This window comes from Lonchura striata, chromosome 1 (assembly GCF_050655825.1).
Source record: "Lonchura striata isolate lonStrDom1 chromosome 1, ASM5065582v1, whole genome shotgun sequence".
NCBI classification, from domain to species: Eukaryota; Metazoa; Chordata; class Aves; order Passeriformes; family Estrildidae; genus Lonchura; species Lonchura striata.
This window is the reverse complement of record NC_140703.1, coordinates 108,427,275-108,451,216: the sequence shown is the minus strand read 5'-3', so window position 1 is coordinate 108,451,216 and position 23,942 is coordinate 108,427,275. Positions and strand designations below refer to the sequence as shown.

Sequence of the window (23,942 nt, the reverse complement as noted above, 5' to 3'; positions counted from 1 at the left end):
GTAATGTGTCTCCAGATTAAATCACTGGGGTTTAACTGCCTAGAAAATTAATTTCTTCCTTATTTCTAATAGGATATTGAACAGAGGTACTTACTCTTAATGGGTAAATTCATTCTGGTAACCAAATACTAGCAAATTGTTTTGGGGATTGTTTTCTACCAGATGTTTCCACAGTTCTCTGATTTATATGGTTGCATTTGAGTAGACACTGTTATGTCAGCCTTATGGTTTTATGTGATTTAAAGCCGAAGACAAATTTATGTAAATGACTGAAGATTAGAACATAAATGTTGAATTTAGGACTACAGTGTTCTTACAGTGGTGCACAGTACCTTTGAGTGCTTCTGGATCTGTACCTTAACTGAATGAAGGAGAGGCAATACATTTTTTTCCTCTTAAACCATTTTGGGACCATTAATTTTTTCTGACAGAAATTAACTCGTTTGTGGTATTTTTTCATGTTAGTGCAGGGCTTTTCCATAACAATAAATTATTGTTAAGTATGTTTGTCTACCACAAAGAAAAGAGGAAAATATTCCCAAGATTGCTCATAGAATAGTTTCTGACTAAGTTTATCAGTAAAATGCTATTTCTGTCAATGGCAAGTGGAAATGAGGTTACAGAAAGAGCCATGGTCAAATTAACTGAGAAATAACAAATAAAGCAAATTCATGCTATTCAGGTACCCTCTTATGTACATCAGTAAGGCTTCTGATGAATCTTTAATTTGCATAATATGAGAAAAGAAGTCAAACTTAAAAAGGATTTTCTTAAAATCCTCATCTACTCAATTATTTTTCTTTTTTGTGTGTGTTTTAATTTATATTTGGAATCTACCTGAACAAAGAATTTATCTTTCTCTCATATTGCTTAATCAGTTGTCATGAGCATTGTGAAAACCATCAGGATAAAAGGTGGCAATTAGAAATGTGATGATGTAATCTATTTGAAATTGCTTGATGAGTTCTTTAGTCAATTTTATGAGATACTTTGTCTACAAAAAGTTTAATCCTGGTTTCCTGGGGAAAACCAGCATATACTGTAATTAACTCTTCATAATATTGGTGATGGTTGATTAAGCAAATGTATAGTATTACTATCACAAAATAGATCTCGAACAGTTAATAAGCATCCATTAAAAAGGATGGAAAAACTACTGATGCTTCAGTAAAAAAGGCTTGAAAACCCAAAGTGCCATAACATTTTATATTAATATACTGCTTATCCAGTACATACTGAAAACTAAGGGGAGGTAACTTACTTCTGTGTCTCTGACCCATTAAATTGTCTGAAACTAAGATACTTTTTATATTTACTTATTTTTTATGCAGTAGATAAAACTGGATGTTATAGGATAGGATTTAACAAATTATGAGTTTTGTTAGTTTTATTTGTTCATGGTAAGTTAAGGCTATGGACAGCAGTCAAAACAAAATAAGGAAGCACTGTCAAAACTTTAAGAAAAGAATCAAATATCAGTAAGAAATCATTTTGGTGAGCATATTGTTCATATTCATTTTATTATTTAGGTAAAATACCCTGAATCAACAGGGGTACCTTCCTGCTTTTGAAACCTGTGTGTTACAAGATGGCTCACAAAGCATCAACCTGGCCCACGTGAAATAAAGGCATCTTTAGATATTCTAAACTGTTCTTTACTGGACTTTTATACATAAAAGTGTGTCCAAAGTCCTTGTGCACAGTTGTGTAGGAATCTGTGCAGTGTAACTCTTAGATGTCATTAATCTAAGAATCATTGTGGGTGCTGTTAGCAACCTGACTTCAAACCATATTCTGCTTGTCCATATCCAGAAGAAAGTTCCTTTGGCTCCTTGAATGATTCACTTACTTAAAAATAAATGTACTGTAAAAATAATATTAAAAGAAAAATAGTTGCATAACTTTGAAAGCAAACTTAAATAGGTAGAAGTCCAAAACCATAACTGTGAGAACTCCCAAAACACAAAGTATTTCTCTTTGCAGTGATTTGCAGGGATTTGCAGCAAACTTGAGAATACGACTAGATCCAGGATCACCTATAAAGCATTTTTTGGTTAATCTAAATCCACATCTTTGGCTGTAGTTAGGAGAAGGCAATCCACAGGACTGACAAGCAGAGGGTTAAAAAGAAAAAAAAGGAAGAAGTAAAATGACAATGCATAATAGAATCCCTGAAAAAATTCAAGTGAAAATAATGGGAAGGAGATTAGATGAGAGGGAAGACAGATGTATTTTACTGTTAGGTATTCCCTCAGAAAGGCTGAGGGAATTGGGATTGTTCAGCCTGGAGAACAGCACGCTCCAGAGTGCCCTTATTGTGGCCCTTCAGTACCTGAAGGGAACTTACCAGAGAGCTGGAGAGAGATTTTTTCCAACAGTATATAGTGACAGGACATGAGGGGATGGCTTCAAACTGATAGTAGGTTGAGATTGGGTATTAGAAAGAAATTCTATACTGTGGGGGTGGTGGGGCACTGGAACAGGTCACCCAGAGAAGCTGTGGATGCACCATCCCTGGAAGATTTCAGGGCCAGGTTGGACGGGGCTTTGAGCAACCTGGTCTAGGGCAGGATGTCACTACCCATGGCAAGGGGTTGGAACTGGTTGATCTTTAAGGTCACTTCCAATCACCAGTCACTTCATTATATCCTTGTTCTCTCTTCCTTTTGGGGGATTCCTACCTTGTATTTAGGGTATGAACTGAAAGCTCTTGCCAAGTTGGTACTAGGAATGCCTGTAGATTTAGGGTCTCTCAGACCTGTAATCTTAGGAAAGCATCACACAGTATAGTTGGAAAGTATTTCCTTAAGGATAACGGTGTTACAAACAATTTCATCAACTCAGCCATGAGCATCTGTGATTTGCTTAATAATTATCTTAAGAACAGCTTTACAAGATTGATTACAATATGATAATATTAATGCAGAAACCTGTGAGTGTTTGGAAGTACAAATGAAATATTGTTCTACATACACTTGGGGACATTAGAAGCAATGCTGGAAGTGTCAAGTTAACTCCTTTGACAATTTATCTTTCCACTTTTTCCTTTTTTTCTTAATTTCCTTTTTTTTCTTGTGTTGGAGTCAACAAATATAATAAAGCAGAAATTCTTGTGTTGCCATTAGGCAGTTATTTCTAGAAAATACAAAATAAAACTAAATTAATACCAGTGGTGAACTAGGTCAGGGTTTTTAGACTGATTGTGGACAAGTCCCCTGCTATTGCAGAGACAGCTCTTTTGATTATCGTGAATATTTTGCTCTGTGCTTATACCACATTTGTTTCTTTTTTCTGTTCCACTTGGAAATTTTCTGAAGGAGAGTGTATAATTCATTTTATTTAAATCTTGGAAAATAAAAAAAAAATGTTTTAATCAAATATGCATCATATGAATGTTTTGTTATTATCCTAAATGAATTGAAATCATTATCAAAGTGTAAAGCCCTCTGTAGGAAAAGTCGTTTAATATACTCCTTCTGCAATTTCTAATCTGAGAGATTATTTAAACCTTAATTTAATGGTTGGCCATTTCCTGCTTATACTTGGGAATCACAAGAAAGAAAAATTAAAGTGTTCAGTATTTCTAATAGCTTCTTCTTCTGCTTCTAATAGCTTCTTCTGCTTCTCTTATTAGCTTAAAATGCAACATGTTTTAAAGAAATAATGCATAAAAGTGTCTTACTCAAAATTGTGATTAGTTCTGTGTGTGGGAATGTAGAATCATGGAACATTTTGAATTGGAAGAGACCTTTAAGGATCATCTAGCCCAATGTCCCTGCAATGAGCAGGGACATCTTCCAGTAGAGCAGGTTGCTCAGCGTCCTGTCCAACCTATTTAATGTTTCCAGAGACACATAAAAATACAATTTTAATTAAATTTGTTGGCTCACTCTGTTTGTAAAATGACTGGAAGCTGTATAACTGCAAGTGTACGTATCTCCAGTGGCCTTCTGAGCAAGGTGGGAATCCAAAGTGCAGTGTGCTCTTTTGCTCTATCATTTCTATATGAAGAGGTGGAAGTTCAAGTGAAGGTGCCTGAAACATTCACAGTCAATATTCCTTCTGGAGAGCCATAAACCATAAGGCCATGGGAGGCAAAGCTGTGCAGGCTCCCAGCACTTTGCTGTCAGGCAGGTGGGTGGCAAGGGTGGAGGGGGATGTTAGTAGGAATATAGCTGCTGGCCAACTTTGGATACTAATGTAAGTTGTGAAAAACATCTTTGTAGTAATAATTCTGGAATGAGCATGTGAAAATGTGGCTTTGAGTAAAGCAGTTAAAAAACTTTTGTTCTCTTAATAAAAAATACATTTTAAAAAATATTAATGTTTTCATTGGAAGCTGTGCTCTGTGAAGTATCTATTACCAGCAAAAATCTTTTTAATGGCTGTGGAATCCAGGAGAAATTCATCAGAAATTCATGTGTTTCTATTTAATCATGTAAAAAGTGTTAAATGTTTAGAATACTTGGAAAGAAGACATCTCAGATTGAGTTCTTTATGGTGATCTGAAATGCAGATGGCCAGAATGCTTCTCTCATGTTCTGGTAGAAGTTCACACTTCTTCCCACATGTCCTATTCCCATTCCAGCATTAGGGATCTTAAGTTCTAAGACCACCCCTGCCACTGAGCTTATTCTTTTTTACTTTGTAAGTGAGGCCTATTACATAATATGTCAGGGGACAAATGAGAAAATTCCTTTGTTTAACTTTGTGTCAATTAAAATAAGTGTGGAAATCATGTACTAGTTGCTGTTTGGTATTTGTGTATGCTGGGGGAGAGACAAAATCTAATTTAAGATGCTGTGAGTACAGGAAAAAGGCTCAGCATACTTGAATGGGCTTTCACTTAGCATTTCACTTTGTAGTAGTTTACTGACTGGTTGTTGTTCCTGTCATTTAGAGAAGTGGATTCATAAATAACAAGTCATTTTTACAAATTTTGCTTCTAAAACCTCCAGAGTTCCAGAAGTAGAATTTCCCATCTTTCTTTGATGTCCTATTCCAAATGAATGGGCCTCTGCATAAAAGTAGCAGCTTTATTCTGAGTTGTTTTTTCAGTAAGTGGTATGAATCTTAACTTCACAGAAATGTGTGTAGTAGCACAGAGGTCTCAAGTGCCTTTCTGGAAATAAGCCACTTACTCTAATTTATTTTTCCTTAAACTATACATTGTTATGATTTACCTAGGTAATGCTCCCTACTGTGCAATGCAAAGGCTCTAGTGCTAAAATCAATGTGAAATACAGTGAATATGTGCAAAGATTAGGTACGTATTTTAAGCTGGACATTACCAAAAGGGAAGTAGGTAGTGGAAAGACCAAATAAGACTTGCAAGAGTAAAAAACATTTGCATTTAGACAAACAACTTAGCCATTGCTGCTATTTTTTTATAACAGTGAAATCATGTACCTGAAAATAATAGTCAGGTTGGGCCGGGTATTATCATATTAATGGGCATTGCAGAATGAAAAGTAAGAGGCTTTTATGTGTCTATTCTGGCTCTTAGAAAATCTTGTGGTTTCTCCTACAAAGGTATCTTAAAAACCTCACACATTCCACAGGCAAAGCAGTGTGCTGGGACACTGTGGGGCAGCAGGGTGCTTGAGGCAACGTGACTGGCCTGTCACGTAGCTTGTAAGGATCCTGCAGAAAACGTTTCTCATCCTATGAAAACATAATAAAACAGGATTCAGATTACTGCCACGTTATGCTCATCACAGCTGCTTATTCTGAAACTGTGAGGCTTCAAAATAGCTTAGGAAAAAAAACCCAAAACATCAGCATAACAGTTTTTACTGAGAGGAATCTAAGGAATAATTTGGGGACGGGGTTAGTGTGTCCTGTAACAACCTAAAAGAAATTGTGATAAAACCAAACAGAAAGTATAGTAAAATTACCTAAATTTCAACAGTATAAATCTCTGCTTCAGCTACAGCCCCTTGTCCGGGGCTTTGGGCAAACACCACAGCAACCTGCTGACATTGACCCCTGTGCGCCAGGCTCTGCTGGTGTTGCTGTTCAAGCTGTCCCTGTAAAATCTGTGCAAAAGCTGAGACAGAGCATTCAACCAACTCAATGCAATTTAATGAATTAGTAGCTGGCAACTGAGTTTGATCAAGTTAGAACAAGTAAACTTCCAGAGTGGTTCAGTTTGTGAACTTCAATCATAACCTCATAACCAAAGTTATATATTAAAAAAAGCATAAGGAGTAGTTATGTTCATCTTTTACATTCCTGGAAAGTTGTATCTTGCCAGTTTTAACTGTTTCATGGACACATTTTATTTAATGTTAATATGCAGGTTTTCTGACTTGCTCTGCAATTTATGCTATGCATTTAGAAAGCAAACATATGATTTTGTCCTGGAGTATGATATACTGGAGTATTTGGTTTTCTCCAGAAAAACTAGATTCAGCATTTTACTTGAAAGCCTTCAGACTCACTTCCTAAGGTTGTGAAAATCTGTCATAAGTATGAAAATCACAGTGTAGACTGTTGATGTTAATTTGAGTTCCTGGTTATTTTAGCAGTAAACTGTTGAAAATTATTTTACACTTTTTTGTTTATGTATTCTGAGGAATTCAAGGGAAAAATACTCATGCTCTACTGATGACTAAAAATATGAAAATATTGATTATATATAAACTTGATTCAACAGGCATACAGTGTTACAATCTAAGCTACAGATTCTGAATTGTGTTGCTTTAAACATAAAGTAAGGTAGCTACACGAATTCCACAAGAAAAATTATTTTATTTTGTCATAAAAGATGGAGAAAAGGTATCCCAATGCATTAAAAAAAACTTAAAAATGGCCCATATTGGTTATCTTTTGGCAGTTTTTAATTGTGTGTAAGTAGAAACATTGCAATACTTTTTCTTACAAGTATTGCTCCCCCAATCCTGTTTAAAAAAAAAGAACCTAACCAATCAACAAACACCAAACTCTAAACCAAACCTAAAAAAACAACAGCAACAACAAAACCAACCTCTTCCCCCCAAAAAAAACAAACAAAAAACAAACAAACAAAAAAAAACCAAAAACAAACACAAAACCCAAAGCAGAACCAAAAACGAAAAAACAATCAAAACCAAACCAAAACCCACATGAGTTATTAGGCTTCTCACAGCTGGAGGAAAAGGTGCTCTTTAATGGAGTCAGAAGTTTTACAGTCTCTGCTTTCCTGACATTGTTTATTTGAGTTTCTAGCTAATAGGAACTTCACACATTTTGTAGTTTAAATCTTACAATACTTTGCAGACAATTAAATGTGATGTATATCTTTGGGTGTGTAGAAGTACATTTGTTCACAACTGTTACTTATTATTTGAAGTGCAGAGTATTACTTAATGCTCTCTAGTAAACAACAATACTGGAGGGGGTAAAAGGCTGCAGAGATGTACTGAAAGGTACTTGCTACAAAATAATGAGATGTCCTTATGTCTACTCATCTTCGATTTTTCATTTGAAATTCAGAGAAGAGCAGAAACCTTCACCTCTTTCCATCTTTCCAGTATGTGATGAAGCATTTTTTTCATATTTAACTTCCTTATGAAGATGTGAATGTGTTGGGTATTTTGCAGGATCTTCAGGATGGCATTGCGCAGCAGCAAACTGTTGTCAAAACTTTGAATGCAACTGGTGAAGAGATTATCGAGCAGTCATCAAAGGCAGATGCCAAGGTGCTGAAGGAACAGCTGGAAAGTTTGAATAACCGGTGGAAGGAGATCTGCAGACAGTTGGTAGAGAAAAAAAAGAGGTAAGTTAAAAGAGGGTAAAGATATTATGAAATTATTTTTAGTTATTTTATATTTGACTCTGGCTTGAAAAGGACCTCTCAATATCTAGAGTTTTCAAGTATAAAAGGAATTATCAGCAATTAAATTTTATGTCCTATAAAGTTTTGATACGCTATAATTTGTTTAATTCTTTTCTACCTCTTCCTGTCAGTGATCACCACTCCCTTCCAGACTCCGTATTTTTATCTTTTAACTCCTAATGTTTAAAAGAACCAATCAAGTGTCCGTAACTGCTCCATTTTAAGTAGAACAGTACAGAATTTACAAATGGTTTATAATCTTTTTGTTTGATTGCATGTCATTAAAGCACATCTCTATAATACTAATAATACCTTGGTTTATTTAATCCTAATCTATCTCATCTATCAAAATCAATGCCATTAACCTCTACATTTCATAAAATGGATTAAAAATGGATTTATCAATTTAATATTATTTATGATCATTTTTAGGTAAGTTTGTTTTTCTCATGCAGTCATGCTTTTTAAAAGTATACAACTTTTAAAAGTTGTATACTTCTAAAAAGAGAATTTCCAATGTAAAAAAACCCGTTGCTGTTAAAATAGGTTTTATTAAAGACCATGTTCTTAACCTAGATGCTAGGCCTAACTGCTTTAAATGCCTTAATGCCTTAAGCTTTAAAATACAGTAGAAAATACAGGTAGAGCTTTCTTCATGTATGTTTAGTTGTTTTTTTTTTAATTCCAGAATATTCCATATAGAGATATATTAATCAGTTCTGGAGATGTACAAGAACTGGTAGTATGCAACAAGTTTTTTTATTTCTGATGTGTCATGTATCATTGCGGTGAAAAAGCTGTGAAAATGTTTACTAGCATTGAAAAGGGAGTGTTCTGAATGATTATTACTTAGCCTAATCATGATTGAAGTTTCACTTGGAACATGTCAGTTGTTGGAACAGGCTGGCCAAGGAAGTGATTGAGTCATCGCAGAATCACAGAATGGTTGAGGTTGGAAGGGAACTCCATTGAGCTCCAGCCCCCTGGCATTGTCAGTGAAACCTCTACTACATCAGGTTTTTCAGAGCCTCATCCAGCCTGGCTTTGAAAACTTCCAGTGATTTGAATCTCTCTGGATAACCTGTATCAGTGCCTCACAATCCAGAAGCAAATATTTTCTCATTAATATCTAATCTAAACACTCTTTTATCTTAAGGCAATTGTCCTTTGTCCTACGACTACGTGCCCCTGGGGAAAGTCCCTTTTCAGTCTCCCTGTAGTTCCCCTTTAGGTACTGAAAAGTGCTATAAGGTTTCCCAGTGGTATTTAGAAGACATGTAGATGTGTCACTTAGGGATGTCACTTAGGGATGTGGAAATAATTATTTCCAGGTGTTGATGGTAGTGCTATTTTTTACACAAGGTAATCCTTGGCCTTTATTTGTCACATAAAAAGCTGTTATTTTGTGCAAACACTTATAAAATAATAACACATCATTTTAACAGCCCTGTAATCTGCTTTGGCAACACAGAAGAAAGATTGGTGGTTGAGCATTGTTTGAGGATATAAAATATATTCCTGTTCTGGTTAAGATTGTTACTGTTTGTTCCTTCATATATTGGTAGACATGTCTAACCGAATGTTCTTTTGGCTCAGTGCAGTGCTAGAATATTACATAGAATTTCTTGGCACATTCTACATTTTAAGGAAGCCTAGAATTTGTTAAATGCGAATAATCCAGTTATGTTTCCTAGATGAAGGTTCTTAAATAAACACTTGCACATATATTCCTCCTTTTTTTCTGTTTAGTATGTTGACCAATTGGTTTGTTTTCCTCTAGAATGACAGCTTGTGTAATTTAGAGGAAAATGATTACAGAGACCTCAGTTAGTGAACTTTGCATGAATAATAGCATTGCACCAGGAGGAATACAGGTAGTGTCGTGTTACCCTGATAGAAATGCTCCTGGTGTGCTTTAGTGAGACTCACGAGTATCAGAATGCTTCTATTCACCTCCCAGTCTTCTTGGCTGTTCAGAGCCAGGGAATGCTTTTTGCTCCCATGTCTTGGAAACACATCCTACCCTAACTTCTGCCACCACACATGGGGTGTTTTGTTTGTTTTCTTCTTTTTACTCTTCTAGAGTGGATTTTCAAAGGAAAGAAACATAGTTAACAGGAAAAAGTGGTGTCTTCTAAGTAGGTCTCAATTATTGATGAATGTGGGCATGAAAAGACCATAGGCTTATCAGCTGCACAGTCTTTATATAGCCATGATGTCATGGGATTTGCATAACTCTTAGGCTTTAACATATTTTAGTTTTTCATTATTTATCCTCATTTGGTGTTGAGTACAGTCAGATTCTCTCTTCTTAAGACTTGAAACCCATGTCACCGAAAATGTTTTAATTTATCCTTAACATCAAGCATGAGGCAAACAAAAGTTGAAGGAACTGGCCTCTACATACAGTCCAAAGAGCTAATATAGTCATGGCATTGTCCAATGCATGTCTTAGTACTATGTCAAATTTGTTTAAGTATATAAATAGAATATAAATTACAATAAATATAGGTCAATTGACATATTTTGATTTCTCTTTTTCAGAATAGCTTTAATAGACTATTTTAAAAAAAGCACCTGCAAAATCAGAATGCTTATATTGTGACTCACATAAATTTTAATAGTCCTTTTATTTTTGTCAATGTTTCCTAAAAATTAAATTTTCATAGTTAAAAGAATGTTGTTATTATTATGAAGGGGATTCTAAGATTTTTTTCTAGTCAATTTTGAGAATGAGAAAATGGAAGGAATATTTTAAAACCATATTGAATGAAGGTGATACTGAAGGGAAAGCAGACCTGGTATAATGCACTTTCATATAATAATTTCAAAGAAGAAAAATAGATATTAACATTTAGAACCTTCTGCAAATCAGGAAACTGACTATAATCTTCTAATAGGTTTCTAGTTTTATTCTTTGTAGTTAATACATTATGCTCTGCTTTAAAGTTAATTCTCAGTAGCTCAAAGTAGTGATCAACTGAAATTTTGTTTCCCATTACATTTTTCTTGCTCAGTAGATCTCAAGATAAAGTGGCAAGAAATTAGCAATTGAATGGATTCCAGAAATAAAATCTGTTAGTGAGTTCAGATTAAAGTGTAATGCTGCTAAGCATTACTTTATATATTGTAAGCTCTGTTTTATGCTATTTGCTTACTCAAACAAAATAAATTGATTTTGATAATCCTGCACAGTTTTACATGAAGCTTTGAACTTCTATGTAGAGCATTGGCAGTCCATTCTAGACATATTCTTCAAGCTGATTTCAAAGATCCATCAGGGCTGAGGGGAGGAGGGAAGCAATTACAGGAGTAACAGAAAGTGATACAGATATTTTTAGAAGGTGCATGAATGTGAGAAAGTTTTTGGAGACATGAGGTGTTTGGTGACATTTCCAAGAATGCTGATGACATTATGCCTCAGGTAGTCAAAGGCTGAGTTGATAGTGGGAACTCCAAAACTGAGCACATGGGCAACAAGTGGCAGATGATCTTGATCAGACACAAATATGAGGCAAGGAATATTTCAGACAAACAGACTATCCCATACTTAAATGATTCTGATCTTGTTATAAGTCCAGAAAGAAATCCTGACCTTATTGCTGAAAGTGTTTACAGGCACGAGATGGGCTGGCATCAAAAGAAAAAGCTGTAGTGTTTTAGGCTGCATAAAAAGGGTATTACAAACAAAAAAAATGCTGTTTTGGTGATATCAAACATTGTGGTCTACTCATGTTGGTTATTGTGTGCAGATCTCTGTGCACATCTAAGGATATAAAGGGCACACAGTATTCATGAGGGGAGGCAGATGAAATGAGCCAAGGTTTGGAGTGGCTGCACTTTGAGGGGTGACCAAGAAGGTAGGGATCTTCAGTCTGGAGAGAAATCTCAGGAGGGTGAGGTTTACAAAGTTGAACTGATGGGTAAACTGAAAGTGGAACAAAATGTTATTGACCTAATTCCTCAGTACCTAGAATGGAAGATTACTTGCTGGAAATGTAAGAGATGGTAAAATGGTTTTAAGGTTTACATTATAGTTTCTGAATGTCTGAGATGTGCTGGCCACAGAAGGTTATGGAGGAAAATATAGAATTCTTAACCTAGTGTCCATGGATCCTGGGAGAGCATGAGGTGAATGGAGTAAAAAAAATGGCCAGTCTTCTGTGTTCCCCTTAACCACCATCTCCTGTTCCCAATGCTGATGGCTCTCTGTTAGGCTTTTCTGAAACACTTGGGTATTTTTCATGTTGTGGTGCATTGATTATATTTTGGGAGGAGAAGACAAATTCTCCAAAGTTGCTTTGTCAGTCTTCCTAAGGTTGTATGGTTAAATGGTTTATGATTTATTTGTAATACTATCACTGCATTGATAAATACCCTGTAAATTCAAAATATTTCCTGTAACCACCATGAACTCCATGGTTTCAAGCTGACTTGAAAAGGGAAGATTTAAACAGGATATAATTCAAAGAGTTTCACCATGTTAATTCAGTTTTCATAAATAATTTGGAATAAATAATAAACTACCTGAATAATAACTGTAAACCATATCATAACCATGATGTTCCATAAATTGCTGAAACTGATCATAGCTTCACTAAATGATAATATTAATCTCAGTGATGAAGTGGCAGTTTTAATGAATAAGAATTATTTGGACCACAAAAGGTCAACTTAATTAAAAAACAGACAAGAAAACAAACTAAATCTCAAAACAATTTGAGGAACTACTGATCTTTAGTAAAAAGGAACTGGTTTTCAGTTTTAAAAGGTCAAATGCTGATCCCAGGCAAAGCACAGACTTAAAATTGACTTTGAATCTCCTTTCTTTGGAACTGAAGATCAAGAGGTTATGCTTGAGTTCTGTTTGCATAGGATGTTATCTTCCACTTGCCTTTATCTAAGAGTTTCAAAGATGTAGAAGTTTGAATTCAGTGTTTAAAGTTTCTGTATCTTGCAGTCTAATCCATCCTGCTAAGAATTAGATGAGAATGTAATTTTAGCACATCTAGTCATTTTATCTTACTGAAAACTTCTAAACACACCAGGCAGTTGAATAAAGTGGAACTTGATTGAAAGTTTGATACACTGGTAGTTAGCAAATTGGGAATTTAATTGAGTTTTTGTTAACATTTTGCTACAAAAGACATGTTTTTGAAAAGTTAGAGTTTGTACTTCAGTACAGAATAACTCTGAAATCAAGACTTTGGAGACTGCAGGAAGTCACAAAGACCCTTTGAATAGATGTTACTAAGCCCAGACAAAAGAGGGGAAATAGAAAGTGTCTGTCTCCCTATTAATACTCCAGCAATCATTTTGAATAATGAATCTTCTAAACTGCACCAACAGAAGTTTCCTTTGCCTTTTCATCCCCTGAGACACATCTGGCCACATCACACTGTGTCTGCTCTGAGCCATGCCACTGGGAAATCTGAGTTTTGGATGATGTAGGGATGTGGTGGCTTGCCATTAGGGCCACAGGTGCAGCAAGCCCCAGGGCTGTGGCTGCAGCTTGGTGCTGCTTTTTCTGGAACACTTGGGCCAGGCAGGGATAGCCAAGGGAATCTACATAGGAGGAGAAGCAGCATCTCACATAGGAGCTGGAGAAGGGAATGGTTCATAAATGAGGCACTGGAAAGACTTGTAACAGTAATTGTGGTTGGTCTTTTTATTTTTCACTTTTGCTAAAGCTCTCTTGTGCAGTTTTTGAAAACAGATGCCCAGGAAATAGATTTCTTCAATGTTTCAGAAGTAATCAGTTTGGGGTTTTTCACTCATCACGATCTGACATTTGTTAAAATTGGGTTCAGTTGAATGGAAGAGCATTTTTCATTATTTTAGCTGCAAATACATTTACACTTTTAATGAGTTTGAACCTGCAGACTGCCTGTTCAGATCTCTACCCAAGCAAATTTGAAGTAATTATGGAAAGAATGACAGAACAAAGGCTGTTTACCAGAAGACTTCCAAGTACTTTCCTGAATACAAAAATATAAGCTTTCTATTCTAAGTAAAAATTAATTCCTATAAAGTAAATATAATTTGTAATATTTTTATGCAATATCTTTACTAAAATATTCTTTTTATTCCATAACACACTAGCTGCAAGTGATTGTTTTCCTTTTCTTGAACACTCAGCATATAGAAGGCTGCGATTAGCTTCTAGTTGCACTTTAAAAACTGGTTTAGGATGAAGATATTTTATGAGAGTCATGTCAATAAATATATATTTTTTTCCAGCACATAATTAGCTACATATTTAATTTTTCTGAATTTTCATTTTTGACTCTTCGGGTTTCTTATAATGAATCACTAGAAAAGGATTACTGGCATAAATTTGTATTGTGTTTACAAACAGGTTAACTAAACTTCTTACTGTTTAGTATTTACATCTAAATACATTTTCAAAACTTTATGTGCTATTTTAAATTCACTTATTTAAAATTCCTTACCGTAATAAAGCATATTTATCCATTCTTTAGAGAAATAATGATTTTTTTTTTTCATCAAATATTGTCTCTAATTTTTTGTTACCATTTTGGTGGCCTTTTATTCTCAGCAGCAGCTACTAAACACATTAATTCCTCATTTTAGAAACACGACAAATACAGAATTGACGCCTGAATGTTAAAACGTGAAAAGGTACCAAAATATTATTGTACTTACAGATGGGAGTATGAGTCATAAGTGCAGATCTGTCCTACTCTTATGATTGTATATTTTATTTCTATAGCTGACACCTCCCAAAGAAATCCGGCATCGCTCGTGTGCAGTTACAAACTCTAAACATCTGATGTGTTTCTCTAACTATTTACGAGTTGCTATGGTATTGCTATGACATTGTTGACTATGGAGAAATTACTTGAGATGCAATATATATTTCACGTGGTATCTTCACACTGCACATGAAAATAAAAGCTTACTGATATAGGCCATAAATGTTTATGCAGTAGTTAACAAATATAACTAAGAATTAATGATAGTTTAGAAAAAAATCTCATGATAGTTTTTGTTGACTAACATAAGAATATGTTATTTACTCAGTTTAATAATGGTAGGAAAACTAATCCCTAAATCTATCAATTATCATATATACAAAACACAATTAGGAAAAATAATTAATTTACTACTTAGTATTAAAAACTGAATATTGATACATTTGCTTCCAGAAGTATAATGCATGTAAGATTCCTATAAAATGATGTGCATTCAGAGTAGTGGATGAAGGCTGATGACTTTTGAAATACAAACAGAAATCTGCTGTTTTACTATGGAAAATGCAAAGCAATGTGCCTAAGAATAGCAGTTGTGTAGAAGGTGAAATGTTGCATATGAAATTTTGTGCTTCTCTACTATAGTTTGAGAATTTTCTATCAGTCAAAATGGATTCTATTTCAGGGTTAATGAAATAAATCTTTTGCCAACAGAGAAAAAGCTTAAAAGCTTTTGGGGAACTTAGGTTGGTTTGTAAGGATATGGCAGCAGTATATAACAGCTTGAAGACCTGTGCTGGAGATGGATATGTTTGGCTCCATAGGGCCAGCTGCTGGAATTATATCTTATTTCTCAGTCACTTGCTTCTCCAGCAAGCCATATCCCAACTGCTTTCTTTTTCTCTGTCCATGTCTGATTTGACTGGTGGCTCATGTTCCTCACTACAGTTTGTTTAGCCTTGGATTTGAAAGCCCATACTGCCTAAGTAACAATTAAATGTTAATTTTTCATTGCCACTGTGAATTTAAGCACCTAGAAATTACATGTGTCTGTTGTTCCAAAGGTAATTATGGTGACAGAAATCAGTTTGTTCAAAAGGTGTGAGCAGTCATTAAGTTAAAACTTTTAATTCAATTAACCAGTTCAGCTAACACAGAGCACTTTGTTTTAGTGTCTTGCATAATATGACACTTGTCTTGCAAGATGTTATTTATAATAGAAATGACATTCTATCAGGTCAAGAAGAGATGGTAAAGTAAATTATAATGTACACCTGCATGTCCTGTTAATTGCAATGAACCTTTAAATTTCTTTACTGCATATTGTTCTTGATTAGAATAAAGAAGTAGACCTATGGATTTTTTTTTCCTGAACTCTGGAACCCTTCTGTGCATGCACACACACACAGAAGGACAAACACACACACACATATATGAAATACATATATATCTATAGTATATATGTATACATCTGCATAAAACATCTCTGAAAGAATTCCTGGAAAGTCAAAAACATCCTTATCCTACTGATCAGTATTTAAATTAGTAATCAAAGTAAAAAATTCTTTCCTTCACAACTAGGAAAACTTTTAATGTTTTAAGAGTTGCAGCCCAATTCATAAGGGTGATAAAACTGACAGTATACTTAAGATGAAAAAGGAATCTTGCCAATTGCTATCTCTTCTAGGAGACAAGAAATCTTTTTGATTTCTCATTCAAAATACTATGCAGCTCAATAATTTTGCTCTTGGGTATATTGAGTTGAATGCTATGCCTTTTCTGTGCCAGAATTAATGCATTTAAACTTGGATCTTTCTCAGGTTCATCCTCAGGGTGCCATCACATAATGCCTCCACTGAGCTATGCACTTCACAAATAAGTAGAAGTGAGAGGAAACCAGAAAAATGAAAGCTGTTGCTGAGAGCTTGCGTTCTGGAGTACCTGGTCAGGTTGAAAGGCAAAGGTTTCATTATGTGGCTTATGGTATAACACTAGAAGCTTGATTCCCAGATTTCCATAACTGAGCAGGGAGGGATACTGCCTCAGAAAGATTTGTAGTTGTGCTTCTGCTTTCAGGACTACAGGAAGTTAGTTTTTCTTCATTTTATACTTGCAGTGCTATGGATCTCAGCAAAGATTAACATCTGACTAATTTTCACAGAAACAAATATTTTTATTAGCTGGTTTTAGATGACCTTTTTGGCTTGAGAAGAGGATATGACCTCTCAAGTCGAGAGCATGAACACTTCTCAGTGAACAGTGCAATAAGTGATGCTGTAAAGTTTGTTCTTTTTTGCATGACCTGTACAACCAAATGGTAATTCTGTACATATTGGAAGGGTCCAGAATTCCTGTCTGCATAACAGTACTCCATAAGAGATCCAGAGTTGTAATAAATAGATATATTACTACAAGAAATACTTTGTCTAGAAGCATCATCATTTTTTTGTTGATATCAGTTGGATTTGTAGAAATTCTGGGCAAATGACAGTTCAAGAAAATACTCATTCTTGATTCTATTAGAAAATCTAAGACAAAACCAAGTAAGTAGGGCTGTTAATTCTGTTGTTGTTTATGGTGTTTATTTTTCATGTATTTGTATAAATATGTATATGTATAAATATATGGGTATAACCACAATTTATATATAAGTGCAAATAGTTTTTGGAGAGTTTTATTGTTCACACAGTAAATATAATCTCTTACTTTTTCCTCTAAAAAACAATTTAGCACCAGTGGCTTATGTTTGTTTAATCTGTAGGCAGATACTCCAGGGTAATTATTTTCTGAGCTTAAAAAGAAACCAACAAAACAGTGTTTGGCTCATATTAAGAGCCAAATATTAAGATATATTACTTTAAGAATAAAAACAAAGAAATCTGGTGATTTAGGATGCATTTTAGATCTAGACCAGGAACTTAATCTAAAGCTATATTGAGATCCTGTTCAGAGCAGCACAAATTTGCCAAACATTTCAGTTTATATATAAATTACAACCAACATTTTCATACTCTTAAGCATAATTATGAATACCAACTTTTATGTGTTGAAAATATACTTTATCTTTGGTAAAGAAGGCTGAGGGGAGATCTTTTCACTCTCTACAACTCCCTGAAATAAGGTTGTAGTGAGGTGAGGGCTGGTCCCTTCCCCCCAAAGGATAGGACAACAGAGAAAGACATCAAGTTGGGCCAAGGGAGATTTAGGTCAGATATTGTTACAACCCACTCCTAAAGGCAGGATAACCGAGGTTCTTGTTAGTAGTAGATCCCTTCAGGCAGATTTAGAGAGAAACAGCAACACTTGATGACCAATTATCTGTGTGAACATCGAAGGTTTATTATAGAACAATTTGATTACAGTGGGAAGGAGGTTTGTAGCCATTTTGGTTATTATCTATAGAAAAGAAACAATATAGAAGTGTAAAGATATCACTTAAGAAAATGTATAAGAAAAACAAAGTGTAAGAGTGGATCGTGAAGAGGAAAGAAAAAAATGCCCATCAGTGGATCAGGAGACAAGATTTGGTTGCTCTGATTTCGATGCCCATTGGTCAAAGTGATGATCTCAGTCTGGCTCCACTGGGAGTGAGGGAAGCCTGCATAACATAAAGTTCAATATGTTCATGTGCAGGGGGGAATGCCCAGGTACCTCACCTGGGGAGGGGACATTTAAAAAGTCTCTGCTGCAACACTGTGGATCATGCACAGTCTTCTGGTGGAAGGCTCCAGAAATGAGTCTGAGGGCATTTTGGGTATTTTTTGTTGTTTATGGCACCTTCTAAAACAGGACAGCTGCCTGTCATACCAGTGCAGTTGGGCCTGTGATGCCCCATCAGAAGGGATGAATATTTTCAGCCCTTTGTGTGAGTGTGAATGTCCCAATATTACATGGGCCAGTTGCATATCACAGGAAATTGTCATAATAAAAATATTATTCCACCTTGCAGAATCTGCTTTTAGTTGTTTAATTTTGATAAGAATTTAGTCTTTCATCTTTCCGTAAGGTAATTCTCAGTGTGTGAATAAGTTTGGTGGATAAATTGCAAGTATTTTTATACAAATCTTAATTTTTCTTCTTTATAAGGGCTCACTCCAAAAGTTAATCCCAAGCATTCACATTCTACCAATAGTGTTCTCTGCTGCTCTTGAATTTTTTTGCCTGTATCTCTTGATAGCTTCAGAAGCTTTTGCACAAAAGTTCACATCTCAGTATATTTATATAGTCATAGTGAAAATGAGCAGATGAATTGTAGATGGAGACAAACGAGGAGTAAACATCTAAAGTTAGGTGTTGTGAATTCCTGCTTATCGACTGCAAACCTTACCTACTTTTTGTGAATCTTAACACCAAACTATATGGCACAGTTACTGAAATATCTTGTTTAATATGTCCAAATGAGTCTGTGTCAGGTTTTACAGGTTCAGTTTGGTAACACTCAATGCTAGAATTTTTTTTGTTGTTGACACTGGGCTTCCCTGCTGTTACTTCAAGCAGAATTTTAGTCTGAATAATTAGCTGCTTTATTTCTGGTGTGCTTGTTTGCTACCTGCCATATGTAATTTGGAAGCTGAATTTAGTGGTGTTGTAAATTACACCTTGATCTTTTATTTTAGAATACATTTAATGCCATGTTAAAAGGGTGTTGGTGTTTCTCTGATATTTTTGACATGAAGAAATCTGTGGCCCACTTATAAAAATAATTAGTATAAGTCCTAAGAATTAGTTATCTGTCATCCTTCGGTATGGATATGCCCTTCAATATAAAAATAAATTTATAGAAACATTAATTTCACATTTTTATTGCAGGATAGAGGAAGAAAAGAATATCTTATCAGAATTTCAAGAGGATTTGAACAAGTTGATTTTATGGTTAGAGGAAGCAGACAACATTATTTGTATTCCCCTTGAACAAGGGAATGAAGACCAGTTGAGAGATTGCCTGAGCAAAGTAAAGGTATTGTAAGATCTATTCTTAATATTTTCTTACTTTTTCAATTCTACATTGAAGAAAATTAAAAGCTATTTTCCAAAATGGGTTCTGACATCAAACACAGCATCCATATAACTTTTTTAGACAAATCAAAGCTGGGAATTTCAAAACCCAGAAACAAATATATATTGATTATACTAAAGCCAGAAGATTAATGGAAAATCTACCGAAAGAAAAACATCTCAAAACTAGAACATTAATCATTTTTTTTTTCATCCTCATTTCTTAATTCAGAACATGACTGGTTTATATGTGTAGCATTTCTCTATAGGTGTCTTGTTAACATTTTATAACTTCTCACTTATTAAATGGTATTCAGTATTTCACAAGAGGATCCAGAACTGCATGCATAATTATAAATGTCAACTCATTATAATATCACTGCAAGATTTTCTAGACTAAACATCTAGGTGACTTATTTTTAAGAATACTTTAAAAAAACCCATCAGAATATTAAATATTTGTTTTTAAGGGCTGGAATATTTTCATGAATATGTTAGTGTTTGATACTGCTGATAAATATATTCAACAGAAGTTTATCTGTTTAGTTTTTTGAAATGTATTCAGTAGAATAACTATTTTTATTAACCTGTACAATAATAAATTAAACTGTAATTGGAAAAGGTGTATTACTTATAGAATATATGCCTAAAGGTTTTCCTTTCCTCCCTTGAGTACAAGGACCTAGTTATCCTTTCTGTAAATCCAAGTTGAACAAATTCAGCTAGTGATGAATAAAGCATTAAAGAATCTGAAGAAAACTTGTCAGCTCATTCCATCCTTCTCATGACAAAATTTTAAGAAAAACAACCAAAAGGATTATTGAGTAAAAATCTATCTTCAAGTTTCTTTTTAAGTAAAAATAGGATAAATATTGTTTCAGGAAATGGAGACTCAACCATATGGTGAGTTTGTCCTTCTGTTTAGCAGAAGATGCCATTGAGTCAGGGAATTTGTGAAGCTCTTGTGTTGAAGATATCAGATCCAAGGCACATAAATACTTTTAAAGGGTGTTAGATGCATCTTACAGTTTGCAGAAAGGATTAAGGGTTTAAAGACTAAACAGATTGTTCAGAAGCAGGAAGGCTCCACTCTTCACATACACAAATATTTCCTATATAGTATTCCTAAGGGATACATAATACAAATAAAAGGTGTTAGCATCTCTTATTTGTATCTTGTTTTTACAGTCCACCTTCTTTGGAGCTGCGCAAAAGGGAATACATCCTAATGGAGCAAATAATAATGCATTACCTTGCAGCATGGCTCATTTCATACTTACCTGCTTTTGTTAACAATCAAGAGCAAACAAGGAAAAACCCCAGAACAATTAAATCCTTGAAGCAACATTAACCTTACTTGATAAATTAAGTTACTTTGACAATATAAGTTTTCAATAACAACATATGTGTTTGAGAACTGGTATATTTTGATGATGCCTTGCTTTGCCTTTTGGCTTTCCTCTTTTTATTTTTTTTTTTTTTTTTTGTTTAATTCTTTTTTTTTGGTGGGGGAATGTACATGAACATTCTTAATTAAGGCATTCAACTGGAGTGGAGAGCTTTTCACCACATATCATCTGGGTGGCTGTTCACAGCCTGGAATATACTAAAACATTTCTCCAAAGGGTTTGCTCCATACCATATTACAAGATTATTAAAATTTATATACATGAAGCATTGAGTATACAGGTCTGGAATTTATAATGTTATAGTAATTCATATCCTGAGAAACCCTGCATTATGTCATGTAGAACTCTCCTTAGACTTGATTGACCAATACAGTCTCTTTTGGGTTTTTTTAGCCTTCTAAGTTCTGAAAGCAACAGTTATTTTGTCTTGAATTGAGTTTATTCCTTTGGCTGATACACAAATCAATAAGGGTCAAGATAAGAGAGCTGAAAATCCTACCACAGTTCATCTTAACTGCTGTATTTGTCTGTTCCAGTTAAGAGTTGGAGAGCTGCCGCCCCACAAGGGAATACTGAAACGATTAAATGAAACTGGAGGAATAGCACTTGGAAGTGCATCACTGAACCCAGACAAAAAACATAAGCTTGAGAGTACACTGAAGGAGGCTAACCATCGTTTGTTAAAGGTTAGACATATAACTGATATAACTGTGATATAAAATTTTAATCTGCAGTGAATATTTGCATTATATATTTTCTGGTATGGATAATTTTCCTCTGTATGAAGAGACATTTGTGTGCATAATGAACCTGAGGAAGAAAAATGGGTACAATACACTGCTGTGAGAAACAGTGATAGCAAACCAAGACCATTAGTGACTGGAGTGATGATGTTGCACTCAAATATACTCTCAGAATTACAGTTCTACTTCAGGGTGAAATGCACAGCATCATTTTTGTAGCCTATTGTTTTTGCTGGTACAGCAAATATTCCAGGCTTTGTGACTCAGGTGTGTGAGAGGCAAATGTTTGATTTTCTTTATGGAAATACTTCCCCAATCTCTCCTGTTCCCAATCCCAAAGTGAACACTGCAACTACTGTTTCATCTTCCACCACACTTCTCCTAGCCTTGAGAATTCATTTCTGTTTTTAGTGTAGCAAAGTACCAAATATTTCGCTTTCTGGGATCTCCATACTGATAGAAAAACATAATGAAGGACTTTGTTCTGTTTTGTTGTGGAAATGGCATGGTTTTGTATTGAAAAGTGGTGAAAATGGGCATCAAATCTGGTAAAGAGAGCTAGATAATTTGAGTATTTTCATGGTAGAAATGATAGAAAGCCTTGTCCAGAGGACCACCACCCAAGGTATGGATTAGCCTTCTTGGAAACAATCAAGATAGAATCAATTGAAGGATTTCTATCGAGACTGATTGCAAAGTCAGTCAGGGACATTAACCTGTGGTATCTGTTTGTTAAAGTTACCAGGATGATGGGGGAAAAAGGAATAATTCACTCTGTTTTGTTCTATGTGGGGGGAAAAAGTGAGAAAATAATCTTCTGAGAACCTTACTGAAAAGACATGGTAGAGTTTCTAGTCAAGAATAATACATCCTGAGTTTTCTGCTACCATTTCCATGAATACAGTTGAATTTCAAGCACATGTCTGAGAAATAAAAAGGAACTTGATGTGGTACTCTTACTAGTTTCTTCCTAACAGGAGCAGTCTGGCAAAGTTCAGAATATTAGCTAATGACTCAGGCAAAAGTAGATAATAAATATTGATCACATTTATAAACTCCAGGTTGGACACATAAATCATTATTTCAGTGGTTGGACAGAAGTATCTTTTTCTCTATAAATGGGCTTCTGAAATCAATGTATATAGAAGAATTCGGAACACTTCAAGATCAAAACAATGTTATCTAGTGGCTGAAGGAAGTATGTACATAGCTGAATTTGGGACTGTGTTAATACCTAAGCTGTGATTTTAAAAAGAGAGCATTAGTTTTCAGGAAAAACTAATTAAGTTTTAGTCAGATCACATACATATATTTTAAGAAAATCTGCAATGTGTCACTGAATGTAGCATTTTATTTATTAGTCATATACCTAAAAATTTGGAATTTTCATTTTCTGTTGGCTGATGCAAAACTGTTTCAGGTCTCCTATCACAGTCAGAGCAATCATGAATGTTTTTGAAAGTACTTAGGTTTGGGTGAAATATATGAGACAAAAACTACTGTTTAGTGAGTCATTACCACTTACTGAATTTTTATAATTCTATGTCTTCTAGATCTGTTTGGCAAGATAATTATTCTTGTAATTTCTTACCTGAAAATTTTAATTTATTACTAAAAGAGTATAAACCAAGGAAAGTAATCTTCCATTTGAGATCATTACATAACCACATAATTTTTATTTGTTATCTACCCATGGAGATGCATAAAACTGAGTTCTCATTGTCCCCTGGTCTCTGTAAAGATATAATCTGCAAAATGCAGTGGTTTGGTTTTCTTCTGGGTTTTTGTCCATTTCATTTTTTTAAAAACAGAAATTGAATTTGAAAATTACAATACTCAAATCTCAAATACTCAAATACGTCTTCTCTGAAGGTGCTCTCTTTCTCAGGTTTTATGTTTTCTCTGTGATCTTGACAGATGTAGAAAACAAAACAAAAAATTAGACGCTTATCTTGGGGTTCAGTAAGATTTTCCCTATGATACTGACGGGAAAAATAATTTTTTTTTCATTTACATATTTTTTGCTGTTATTCATGAATTGTGTAGGAAACCTCAGTTATTTGTTTTGCTTTCTGTCCTGAAAGACTAGGATCTGAATTAAAACTGGAAGTCATGGAAAGAAGCTCTGCGAGCCTGACAGAGGAACTTTATGTTCTCTTTGTTCAGCTGTAGATATGGATATGCAAGCACTGGAAAAAACCCACAGATATTTACTCTGAGCCAAAGCTCACAGGATGGGCATTTTATATCAGGCAAACTTCTT

At 34.6% G+C, this 23,942-nt stretch overlaps 1 protein-coding gene across 18 annotated transcripts in view; it reads left to right on the top strand.

Annotated features, from left to right (window-relative positions):
• Positions 1 to 23,942, top strand: part of DMD (dystrophin) — a 1,148,985-nt gene that overhangs the window by 752,722 nt on the left and 372,321 nt on the right. For all 18 annotated transcript variants that reach the window (XM_077781657.2, XM_021553010.4, XM_021553014.4 and 15 more), the window contains 3 exons: positions 7,584 to 7,759; positions 19,342 to 19,489; positions 21,473 to 21,622. In XM_077781657.2, the coding sequence (XP_077637783.2) occupies positions 7,584 to 7,759; positions 19,342 to 19,489; positions 21,473 to 21,622 (474 nt within the window). The remainder of the gene's footprint in view (positions 1 to 7,583; positions 7,760 to 19,341; positions 19,490 to 21,472; positions 21,623 to 23,942) is intronic.